We start from the raw sequence: 12,589 nt of genomic DNA, 5'->3' as shown, positions 1-12,589 counted from the left end.
AACATGATAGAAAGCTTTATTCTGTATTATATTACACGATAAATTTTATTATTATTTGAACTAAATTTTATTTACATAAATCGAAGTTTAAAAAAAGGAAGCCAGCTTTTTTGAACTGGCTGCCAATATTAAACAATACATTGTTTCCATTTCTACCTGTACAAACAAAAAAGCTGTTAGAGCATATGACCTCTGCAAGCTTTACAAAATATTAGTTCTGCTTGTTTTGTTTGTTTTTCTTTTCCTTTAGTAACCCCCTGGCTCTTTTAGAACGTAGACTGTTAAGATATACAGAAGATTTTCTTTCCTACTGTATGTTCAAATTCTTCAATAAAGTTTGAATAAAAAAAAAAAGAACTAAATTTCTGGTAGCTGTGCCGAGAGAAATCTCAATCATTCCCAATCTTGAAGAGACGGAGAGTGTAGGTATATATTAGGAGATAACATAGGCACAAGCTAATTATTGCTAACTAAAATGCTAGTTAACATTAGTAATTAAACCTAAACAGTTAATGTAAGTCAAAACTGTCTGCGAGCTTCTCCTGACAATACAGTGATTTGTCTACTAACTATGCGACAGCAGGTCGCTTGGTTATGACACAATCTTTAGCTTTTTTACAAAAAAAGCCTGCTACGAAGCCTTAACGTGAGATACAAGGTAATAAAGCCTTTCATACATTGTCGTGTTTCTTTAGAAATTAACAATGGAAAAATTGAGTCTTTAAACGCTTCAGATGTAAAGTTATTAACTTATTAAGTGACGTCAAAATGAATGGCAGTCAATAGAATGCAAACGACGGGTGATGGCTTCGTAGCATTAAAATGGCGCCAAAGGAGCTTTTTTTTTGTATTAAGAAAGGCAACAACATACAATACTCTCGTTGGGGAATACAATATGTGCATACAATTAAAAAGAAGTTGTCTATGTAAGAAATAATTACTTAGAGAGAAGACGCTTACCCCCTTGGTATTATAGACTCTTTATTTAATGTTAACGGTCTATGGTATTACATCTTCAGTAGCACCTCTAGCGGCAGCAGAGTGTGCTACACTTGGCCCGGGTGTGGTGGTGGTTGTGGGTGTGAGTGTGAGCAGCGGCCCCTCCTCCTTGGGGGCGGGTGTTTCCTGCAGTATGTGCAGCAGCTACCACAGCCCCCCTTTCACACATTCATCCGATTATCACTCCCCGACCTATTCTAAAGGAGCCCTAAATTGCCTGAAAAGCGGTGGTGAGTGTAATCGTCTTGTTTGCTTCCTATCCAGATTAACGTTACCTGACTTGTTTAGGCCACCGTGCGGTTTGTTTGATTTAATATATACTGCACGTTGTTGTAGCATTAATAACGGTCCACAACACAGTTACAGCTGTCATATTCAGGCCCATAGATTTAATTCAGCAAAGACATCCAGTGTAAATTGAGTGTACTTGATGTGTTGTTGAAGATATTGTCAGAAATGTTAGAAGCGGGCTGCTGCAGGCCGGAGCGCGTACAAAAGACAGGCCTACTTGTTCTGAACAGGTGCTGTAAACAATCTGAGCCTGCATTAATTACATGTCTGAGTTGAAAGTAACTGGCCCGTGGAATCAGAAAGCAGCCAACATATGTGAAGAACTACTCTGTTTTGTTTTCAGTAGATGGGACCCCAGTGTTTTGATAGATATGCTGTTGGTTGGTGTTTGGCATTGCTGAGGTTAAAGTCCAATGGATGACATCATCAATACAGGAATGCATGGGTCAGCTTTTCTCTGCCCGTTGGGGGAACATATAGAGATGTCTTTTTAGTCAGTAGCCAGCAGTAGTCTCTTTCTAGTTGTTACAGAGCAGATGGACATTCCTGCAGACTCTAAGGGCATGAGGGGCCTCGGGGTTGGGGTGGCTGGCCAAACAAACAATGTGCCTGCAGTATTTTATCTGACAAAGCAACCATTTTTTTTCATTCTAATTCATTCTAGAAACTCAGCTCATTAATTTCCCCCTCCTCATAGATATCCCGGTCTCGCGACTGTAGCACCATCCAAGTTAGCCCTTGTTATTTTCAATGGACTGTTTACTGAACTGAGCTCATTAGTATTCCCTTCCAGTGGAGCAGAAGAGTATAACAGATCTAACATCCTGCTTCTGGATGTATTTGGTTCTTTTTAACTACTGATTTCCTCACAAAGCTATTAGTTCTCCCTGGAGACTTGAATGCAAGCCGTGGAACTGCCATAGAAAAGCAAGTGCATTCAGAGAGAAGAAAAAGATCCCCGCTGAGTGGTAAACACCAATGTCCATTAGGGCTGCACAAGCTTCTGCCACACAGCTCAATCAAAATGATTCTTTTTACCACTGCGTAAACTTTAGTGAATTACCTTTCTCTCTCTTTTTTTGTCTCATTCTCCCTCTTGGTCTGCCTACAGTCAAGGTATCGCATTTCCACATTACTTTGTTATTCCTGGGTTTGCTGTGTTTAAGGGGGTATCTTGTCTCACATTCCTCTGTTAATATTTTCTGTTATTTTCTCTGCGGTGCTTAACTTTCTGTTGGCTTTTTAACTGAAGTTTTCATAGCAGCATATTAGCTTTGATTTTACATGGCTATCACGTTTTGCAGGATTTGCCTTTAGCAGGGCCGTAGCCAGGACATTAGAAATACTGAGGTCGCAAGTCCCACCAACGCAGCCCCTCCACTCTCAGTCAGGTTGACCTAAAATAAGGTCCCTAAATCTGTTTAGTTACTTGGAATTTGTACATCTCATTTACATAATAAACTGCTTAATTATATTTTTTATTTCCCAACATGGTCATGAAAGTCTTCTCCACACTGTCGGGAACAACATTCTATGATAACAATGCTGAATCCTTAATTTGTTCATTACATCGTAGTCCTCACACATATTGAGTCTAAAATAATGAATCGAATTGTAGAATGTAAAATCCCCTCCCTACAAATTCAATAAATGAGTAAATAAAATACCAAGGACCTGACCTCAGTTTCCTCAATGGCCTTTGCTTTTTGTTTGTTTGTGTAATTTTGAAAGTATTCAGCTTTATGTTACTTGTGTAGCATAGTGTAGATTCCATATGGGGTCAAACTTGGGATCAGGCTAATTAGTGTAAGGCAGATTGAGTCCAATCAGCAAAAGAAACCATTTTCATCACTAGTATAAACATTATTATTTTCTAAGTACCCACACCTGATTACTGTGCTGTATCCCTTAGGTTGGAGTGTACTGCCGATTAGCTTACTGCTATTTATAGACCGTACTGTGCTTGTGCCAACCCAGACAGCGCCATATTTTTATCTCACACCAGTATGTATCCAACTGGAGGGATATCTGCAACCATACAAGCTAACAGGCTGCGAGCAGAAGGCATGGGCTCGAACGAGCATGCTTTGCACTTCTCCAACCAGGACTACGAGGCCCTGAAGCAGGAATGTTTGGAGTCCGGCTGCTTGTTTGAAGACCCCTGTTTCCCCGCTGAGCCTCCATCCCTGGGCTTCAAGGAGCTCGCCCCCTATTCCTCCAAAACTAGGGATGTGGAGTGGAAGAGGCCTACGGTGAGTGGGTTCTAATAATGCATAAAACTGATATATTTAATATGTAAAGTAGAACACAAGATAACATACTTATTAAACATCCAGATACAGATGAAAAGATGTATTTAAGACACACTAAAGACCTGAAGCTGGACATTAAGTGGAAATGCCACACTCATGTATTATTTCTCAACCAGCATGTGGTTTTGACTCTTGCAGGTGATGACTGGCAAGAGCCCATGTAAACAAACATATTATATGACACTGTGTTGTTTAGTGTCTGCAAACTAAGACAGAATAGGACAAGTAGAGACAGGAACGTCTCTGACCACTGCAGCTGTTGGCATCGCGTGGCATTCTCTGACCACTCCCTCGCTCTGACATTTGTTTACAGTGCTCCATGAAAACACAGGAAGTTGACGCGTAGATGCAAAGATTAGCAATGGTTTGAAAGACGTGTTGTCTTTTTAAAAATAGATTGTAAAATGTGTCGCTGAGTCTGAATTCAGAGACTCTGATTGATTTAAATCTTCACTCGGACATTTCATTTCTCCACAGGAACTGACGGATGACCCTCAATTCATTGTTGGGGGTGCCACCAGAACGGACATCTGTCAGGGAGCGCTGGGTGAGCCCTTGTTGTTATTGTTAATGTTGAATATGTCCTGTAAAAATAGCCATTATTTGATTTAGATGTTGCTAAATGCGTCTTCTCGCTTGTAGGTGACTGCTGGCTCTTGGCAGCCATCGCCTCTCTCACCCTGAATGAGAGGCTTCTTCATCGGGTTGTCCCTCACGGGCAGTCCTTCCAGGATGACTATGCTGGAATCTTCCACTTTCAGGTATCCTAAGTACCTCTTTTTGCACTTCCTATCAAGTGCAAGGCAAGCAACACAGATTGATGGTGTTTTTGATCATTGCTTTGTGTTGCAGTTCTGGCAGTTTGGTGATTGGGTAGATGTCGTGATAGATGACAGAGTGCCTGTCAAAGGTGGGGAGATCATGTTTGTCCATTCTGCTGAGGGTAATGAATTTTGGAGTGCTCTCCTGGAGAAAGCATATGCCAAGTAGGTTTTGAAACAGCTGGCGCAGTTGTTTAATTATTCAGAGTGTATTTTGCAGGAAATTGTAAATCCCATTCTGAAATGCTGCTGCTGATGGCATGTGTGGTTTTTCTAACGTGGTGTCAGGTTGAATGGCTCTTATGAGGCTCTGTCCGGAGGGAGCACCACTGAAGGCTTTGAGGACTTCACAGGTGGTGTGTCTGAGATGTACGAGCTCCGCAAGGCTCCCAAAGATCTCCACAGGATAATTGCCAAAGCCCTGGAGAGAGGCTCTCTGCTGGGTTGCTCTATCGATGTAAGTGCTCAGCATGCTGGCACGCCACCAAGACACGCAGATCAATGTTGCGCAATCTTGAGAAAGCCAATAAAATTAAAAGCGCTTCTATTTATTTCTGTGCCGGACTATTACTACTCCGATGCAGTAATTGTGTTTTCATATTGATACAGATCACCAGTGCCTTCGACATGGAGGCTGTTACATTCAAGAAGCTTGTGAAGGGCCACGCCTACTCAGTCACTGGATTGAAGGAGGTCTGTCCATATGTAACTCTGTTGTTTTTAATTGGTTACCGTTATGAATAATATTAATGGTCCTACGTTTCCCCTCACTCCGTATGGTATGTAGGTTGATTTCCGCGGCAACATGGAACGCCTTATCCGAATACGGAACCCATGGGGTCAGGTGGAGTGGACTGGTGCCTGGAGTGATAGGTGAGCGTTCTAGAGCACAATAAATGTCCCTGTGTACTTAACCTCTTTCCATCCCTAGTTTTGTGTGGTTAATGTCTTCCTTCATGAGATTTAATGTCTCTTAACAAATGTTTATTCCGGGCTCCTTGTCTTGTTGGGTATAGTTCCCCCGAATGGGATGAGGTTGACCCTTCTGAACGAGAAGACTTGCATCTTCAGATGGAAGACGGGGAGTTTTGGTAAGAATAGCTGAATTGAAAGGCATTTTATGTACTTTAGGTATTTTAAAAGACTAGTTTGACATTTTGTAAAATAGGCCTACGCTTATTTACTTTCTTGCAGAGGGTTACATGTGAAGATTGATTGCAGAGTGGTGTTTATATTCTTATCTAACTCTCGGCAAGAAGTCCAATGAACTAATTTCCCCAAACTATTCTTTTCTAAAAGTTTCATTCATGTTTCTGACCAAAAACTTAATTTGAATCTCCCAGGATGTCATTCAGTGAATTCAAGAGGCAGTTTTCTCGGCTAGAGATCTGTAACTTGACTCCTGATGCTCTAAGTGAAGACAGCCTTGGCCATTGGAACACCATGAAGTTCTACGGCGCGTGGAGGAGAGGCAGCACCGCTGGAGGCTGTAGGAACCATCCCAGTGAGTCCCAACCGGATGGTCACACTGGATGCTTTTCATTCATTAGAGTCTATAAACCAGGGTTTCCGCAGGGTCATAAAAAGTCTTAAGATTTCAAAATCAAAAATGTGCTCATAGTGCTCATATTATGCTAATTTTCAGGTTCATAATTGTGTTTAGGAACAGGTTTTCATAGTTTAATTTTCAAAAGAACTGCACATTGCTGCAGCTCCTCTTTTCAGCCTGTGTGTTGAGCTCTCCGTTTTAGCTACCGAGTGAGGCATCATACTTCTATTCCATCTTTGTTGGGAGTCGCACATGTTGGGAGTTAGCATCTAGGCGAGTATTATAACATGTGTTACAAAGTTTGTCACGGAAGTAAAGGCTGGACTACAATAGAGCTGTTTGGAGCTAGACTGGGTAAACCCCGCCCACTCGGCCGGGGAGTTGATTTTCACCCTGGAGCTCGGTCTGGAAACCTGCACGTTTAATTCTCCTGCTTCAGTTCCCAATGTTGCGGGAACCAATCACAAACTTGCTCACCTATTGGTGGGTTTAACACGATGACGATAGAGAAGCGTCCAAGCAGCTTCTTGTTTAGATTCAACATAGCGGCGAACACCGACACACAGCAACCCGTTGATCCCTCTGTCGCTTCTACGTCACCCGGATGGTTGGTCTGATGGGCTGAAGGACTATCCCATTGTGTATAGAGTCACTTGAACTATTTGCAGACTCCCCAGACCAATGCTCAATCTCAAATCTATTGGGCTTGGCTTGGTCTGGTGACAGTCAGACTAGTTTGGAGCAGTTTGTGAACAGGGTTTTCTGTTGGAGATTGTAATTCCCTTTGGGGTGGACCTTGGGCTTTTCCACTTTGTAGATTTATAACATGCACAAAATAGATATATAACACAATGAAGGAAAGGGAAAAATCTAAAAAGCACAATATGAGCACTTTAAATTTGCTCACGTATTGTGTTCTAGGTCTTAAATAATTTTAAACAGGTCTTTATTTTCCTAATTCAATGCAGCGCTACCTCTAATGCTCTTTGGTTGTTCCAGCAGCACTTTAGAATGTATTTTTATTATTCTGTGGTGTTGTAGTTCTTTCTGTTGCTAGTCCAAATAAAATTTGCTGCATGACGATTACAAATAAGCCCAACATCCAACTTGTATCGCAGCCAATCTAGACACCAGTCCCATAATGGTCTTAAAAAGGTCTTAAAAAAGTTTAATTTGACTTGCTAAAAACCTGTAGAAACCCTGATGAAGGGACATAGATAAGACATAAACTATGAAACAAGCTAATGCAAATGCACTGTTTGTGTAGACACGTTTTGGATCAACCCCCAGTACAAGATCACGTTGCTGGAGGAGGATGATGACCCGGAGGACGATGAGGTGGCGTGCAGTTTTTTAGTAGCTCTCATGCAGAAGGACCGCCGCAGGTATCGGCGCCATGGTCAGGACATGCACACCATTGGCTTTGCTCTTTATGAGGTGAAAACAGAGATGTAAAATCAGTATTGCCCCTTTGGCCTTCTCACAGTTACATTGCATATTTATTTGTTTTTATGTTTACCTCAGCTCATTGTTGTTTCCCCCTTATCTTCTTTCATGCAGATTCCAGAAGAGGTAGGCTAAGCATCAATTACTACCACTGTCTATTCAACCAAAGTATTATAGATAATAACTATACTGGTGATTTGTCAGATTTTAGTTTGTTTACTATGAACTATGTATATTTTACAGTACTGCTGATCATGTTAGTTTAAAAAAACGTTTTACCAAGTAGCCATTGGTCTCTGCACATGTGTTAATTACATTCATTTCATGAAAATCACACACTTGATTGAGATATTCAGTCCACAATATTTAACTGCATCATCAAAATCAAATTGTAAATCTGACAATAAAATAATGGATGACCTTTTTCAAGCATTTTTTTGGGATCAATTTTTTTAAATTTTATTTTTTATATATATTTAGAAACCACAAACGGCCTCAAACAACCACAAAAAAACACAATTGTTTCTAACTTTGTAATTTCCATCTATAGAAAAGTTAGTTTTCAATAAATACAGTTAGAAATTAAGCAAATTAACTTTTATGCTTTGTAAAATGCTTGGCAGTAATGTAAGGTATACAGTATATGATTTCAATTAAATTGACCTAAAAACATGCAAATGCGTCTCAACCCATGTATTGTTTCCTTAGTTCAGAGGCTGCCAGAATGTCCATTTGAAGAAAGATTTCTTTTTGAAACATTCATCGTGCGCTCGCTCTGAGACCTTCATCAACCTGCGAGAGGTGAGCACACGGCTCCGTCTCCCCCCCGGAGAGTACCTCGTCGTCCCCTCCACCTTTGAACCCAGTAAGGAGGCTGACTTTGTCCTGAGAGTCTTCACTGAGAAGCAATCAGAAACAGAGTATGTGTCTTTTGCATGTGATTTCCACTTATGCATTTATAATGTGTATGAATTCAAACCTCACGCTAATATGTTTTTGTCCATTGCAGAGAACTGGATGATGAAATCTCTGCCGATTTAGGAGATGATGTACGTATCAGCGCGACAAAAAAAGTTAGATACTATACTGTATGAAGGAAAAATAAGTAGGACCCTGATTATAAACCAATGCGTCTATATTTGTGGTTTCCTACAGGATGAAATAACTGAAGAAGACATCGACGACTCTTTTAAGTCCATGTTCGCCCAGCTAGCAGGAGAGGTAAAATCTGAAAAAAACTGTTTCACTGTGTAGCATCATTGGTTGAATTTGTATTTTTAGAGGTATTTTAGATAATATCTTACATCCAAAATTGTATCACCCTTTATTATGGTAAATACAAGTTGTTATTCTTCAATTAAAGACTTGCATTTTCTGTTTTCAGGACATGGAGATTTCTATTCAGGAGCTTCGGACCATTCTAAACCGAGTCCTCTCCCGCCGTGAGTTTTGTTTATTTTTAACAATTCATAGCTACCAGAACGTTAACATATTGGTAATGCATCTCTCACTAATGTATTACATTCCACTGTACACCATCCATGTCCTGGATTGGATCTCTAACAAGCCTCTGTGCAACTGTGCCTTCGTTGACCAGATGTGTTATTTTTATTTATTTTTTGCTTTTTCAGACAAAGATCTGAAGACCGATGGCTTCAGTGTGGAATCATGCAGGACCATGATCAACCTGATGGATGTATCCTCATGAGTTCTCAGGCAAGAATGGATCTTGGGACTTAATTACATTGATTTTGATCAGAAACAAACTTAAAAAATCATGCATGTAGCAGGCCAATGTTTGTGTGTAGTTCCAACCCTTGACGCTGTGTTTACCAGAAAGATGGTAGTGCCCGTTTAGGGCTGGTGGAGTTCCAGATCCTCTGGAACAAGATCCGAAAGTGGCTGGTGAGAATGATTATAATCAATAACAATGCAAAGGGGCAGTTTTTACATTTAGATTCTCTGTATTTCTGTTTACATTTGTGCCTCCGTCTCCCAGGTCATTTTTAGGGATTTTGACCTTGACAAGTCAGGGGCCATGAGCTCGTATGAGATGCGTCTTGCCGTGGAGGCGGCAGGTATTAGGGTCTTGTCGATCCTTTCTACAATTGTTTACTGTACACACGCTCAGAGATGAGAAGTGTAACCCTATCTTCCTGTGTAGGTTTTAAACTGAATAACAGCTTGAACCAGATTCTGGTAGCCCGGTATGCAGAGAACGAGATGATTGACTTTGACAACTTCATCTGCTGCTTGGTCAAGCTTGAAGCCATGTTTAGTGAGTATTATTGTTACTAGATGTTGTTCTAAATGTATACTGTATGTTTGCAGACTATGACGTATTAATGCAGTGAGAATTACAACACCATTGACAAATTATGAAAACGTTACCAGGGTCTTTCCAGCAGTTCGACAAGGAGGGATCAGGAGTGGCTGAGATGAATATCAACGAGGTGAGTTCTGTTTACCAAGAAAATCTCAAGACGTTTCATCAAGTCTTTTCTGTTCCTCTAACCTTATTTCTCATTTTGCTAGTGGCTTTACCTGACAATGTGTGGTTGAAGAGTACGGGAGGAGCTTGGAGAGCTAAGTGCTTGCCTGCAGATTGCCATGAACCTGGAGAACTAAAGGCCCCAACACCTTAGCGACCTGTTGATCATTTAACGCACCCCACCTCAATGTACGTAAAGTAGTAAAATAGCCGTCTAACGGGAAACCAAAAGTCCAAAAAAAGCCAAGAGTCTCGCGGCCGAATTTTAGCAACTATGCAAACCTACAGCATTCACTGTGCCACTTAGATCTGTCATCTCTGTAAAAACAGCATGAGTTTGTGCATGACAAAAAAAAAAAAAAAAACTCGCAGCAATGTGCATTGTATGTTGATTGCTACATTTTCGTTTTGCTGTCTATATGATTGTCAACTGATATACTAAGACTAAGTTCACTGGTCTTATTTCAAAATCTCTCTAAAGGCTGGTTCGCTAAAGAACACAAAACATAGCAGAAGACATCTGAAGATGTCCGGTAGTGTAACGCTTTAAGCGGTCTTATAGTTTGCCTTAATCCTTCTGCACTTGTTTCCATTTTGATGATCACCTCAGTGTTAATTTGGTAGTTTCATTCTTAAACCTGTAGATGGCAGCACAGACCGGATCTAATGTCAATGTGTATTTTGGCATTTGAAACTGAAGTTTAGCCTGTTTTATTATACAAATATTTATATTTAGTTGAAGTTAAGCAGCTGACCTTTGTTTAGTTCTACTTGATCATTTTTTATTTTGCACACAGATTTTGGTTTAAGGAAGCTGAAGTTGCCTCACATTAGTGAGAAATACTGTATTTTAGACCACTCAACATTTACAGGGATCACAATACTAAATGCCTTATACATGACACCATGTTATAAACAGCTATTAAATTATGCCAGTCATGTGTTGTGTTGTAAATGTGTATGTTGTGCCTTCTATAAATATTTCCTTAACGGTTTATGCTTTCTGTTTATTCATTGTGTTCATAATAACATGAGTTTGACCCACATTTGGTTGCTTAAACTACCCAAAAAGCTCCTATTCTATGCTTTAAAGCCAGAAGTTATGTTTATTGTAAGCACAGACAGGCCTCTTCAGGATGCCAAACATGTTGACAAAGGATGAGTCTTTTACATGAACAGAATTCCAATACAGAGACAATAACTGTGTATGTTCCTTTTTAAAGTTTACTGAAAGCAAGAACACATACAAGCATATGTCCAAGCAGATGTACAATATACTGCATATCTCAAAAATCACAGTACAGAATGCCCTTATTAAACAAATGAACTAGCAATTGCTAGGACTTTAGCGTAATCTCCCTCTACTTTACGCAGATGTGCGGGGATAGGGACCTTAATCCTTGTTCCTGTGGGGTTTCCATTGTCCTCAATCAGAACAACATTGTTCGAATCAAAGCGCGGACTCATGCGTTCTCCAGGCATCTTGTGTCCAACGATGAGCGCTTTCTTCTTCTGTCCTTTGATGGCAAGCAACACTTTGTCACCAACTTTCCCTACACCATTCTTGGTGTAGACGTGGATCACCCTTGGGGGTCGGTGGTATGGTGTGTTTCCAAGAGAGCTGTTGTCCACTACACGCACTCGTGTCATCTTTTGAATGGCCGCTGCAACAGCAGATACACTGACAAGACAAAAAGTAAACTGGTTGATGATTACAGCCGGCCCTAAGTCAGCAGTCATGCAAGAAATTAACTTTTCTACGAGACAAAGTTTAAAGCCCAAAACTGATCCACAAGCTTAACATTAGAGACTGTTTTTGGAGATCATGTAATATATGGAGACAAATGCTTAAGCTGCTCTATAAGCAGCAAACAGTGTGTGTTATAAGGTATTACAGGTGCTGGTCATATAATTAGAATATCATGAAAAAGTTGATTTAGGTCATTAATTCCATTAAAAAAGTGAAATTTGTATATTATATTCATTCATCACACAGAGTGGTAGATTTCAAATGTTCATTTCTTTCAATTGTGAGTTTCATAACTGACAACTAATAAAAAACCCAAATACAGTATTTCAGAAAATTACAATGTGACAAGGTTCAATATTGAAGACACCTGGTGCCACACTAATCAGCTAATTAACTCAAAACACCTGCAAAGGCCTTTAAATGGTCTCTCAGTCTAATTCTGTAGTCTACATTATCATGGGGAAGACTGTTGACTTGACAGCTGTCCAAAAGACGACCATTGACACGTTGCACTAGGAAGGCAAGACACACAAGGTCATTGCTAAGAGGCTGGCTGTTCAGAGCTGTTTCCTAGCACATTAATAGAGAGGTGAAGGGAAGGAAAAGATGTGGTAGAAAAAAGTGTGCAAGCAAGAGGGATAACCGCACCCTGGAGAGGATTGTGAAACAAAACCTGACTCAAAAATGTGGGGGAGATTCCCAAAGAGTGGACTCAGAGCTTCAAGAACCACCACACAGACGTATGCGAGACATGGGCTTCAGCTGTCGCATTCCTTGTGTCAAGCAACTCTTGAACGAGAGACTGCGTCAGAAGCGTCTAGCCTGGGCTAAAGATAAAAAAGGACTGGACTGCCACTGAGTGGTCCAATGTTATGTTCTCTGATGAAAGTAAATTTTACATTTCTTTTTGGAAATCAAGGTCCCAGAGTC

At 40.4% G+C, this 12,589-nt stretch overlaps 2 protein-coding genes across 8 annotated transcripts in view; one reads left to right on the top strand and one right to left on the bottom strand.

The window, feature by feature from the left end:
- Nucleotides 1-1,015: 1,015 nt before the first annotated feature.
- Nucleotides 1,016-10,904, top strand: capn1a (calpain 1, (mu/I) large subunit a). Of its 2 annotated transcripts, XM_034897483.1 has the most exons (23): nucleotides 1,018-1,229; nucleotides 2,402-2,406; nucleotides 3,296-3,542; nucleotides 4,080-4,149; nucleotides 4,245-4,363; nucleotides 4,455-4,588; nucleotides 4,712-4,880; nucleotides 5,033-5,116; nucleotides 5,211-5,296; nucleotides 5,440-5,514; nucleotides 5,767-5,927; nucleotides 7,240-7,409; nucleotides 7,533-7,544; nucleotides 8,127-8,338; nucleotides 8,428-8,467; nucleotides 8,574-8,639; nucleotides 8,803-8,860; nucleotides 9,050-9,114; nucleotides 9,255-9,323; nucleotides 9,418-9,496; nucleotides 9,583-9,696; nucleotides 9,813-9,871; nucleotides 9,954-10,904. In XM_034897483.1, exons 3-23 carry the CDS (start codon nucleotides 3,297-3,299, stop codon nucleotides 9,978-9,980), a joined length of 2,115 nt encoding a protein of 704 aa, XP_034753374.1. In that variant the 5' UTR covers nucleotides 1,018-1,229; nucleotides 2,402-2,406; nucleotide 3,296; the 3' UTR covers nucleotides 9,981-10,904. The 2 variants fall into 2 exon arrangements, with proteins under 2 accessions (XP_034753375.1, XP_034753374.1); XM_034897484.1 differs by lacking the exon at nucleotides 2,402-2,406 and having other exon boundaries at nucleotides 1,016-1,229.
- A 1-nt stretch (nucleotide 10,905) lies between these two features.
- The window catches only part of mrpl14 (mitochondrial ribosomal protein L14), a 3,195-nt gene continuing 1,511 nt past the window's right edge, over nucleotides 10,906-12,589 (bottom strand). For all 6 annotated transcript variants that reach the window (XM_034897554.1, XM_034897552.1, XM_034897549.1 and 3 more), the window contains exon 3: nucleotides 10,906-11,590. In XM_034897554.1, the coding sequence (XP_034753445.1) occupies nucleotides 11,224-11,590 (367 nt within the window). In that variant the 3' untranslated portion in view covers nucleotides 10,906-11,223. The remainder of the gene's footprint in view (nucleotides 11,591-12,589) is intronic.

This window comes from Etheostoma cragini, chromosome 17 (genome assembly GCF_013103735.1).
Source record: "Etheostoma cragini isolate CJK2018 chromosome 17, CSU_Ecrag_1.0, whole genome shotgun sequence".
NCBI classification, from domain to species: Eukaryota; Metazoa; Chordata; class Actinopteri; order Perciformes; family Percidae; genus Etheostoma; species Etheostoma cragini.
Note: the sequence above shows the minus strand (reverse complement) of the source record. Positions and strands in the feature narration are given on the sequence as shown.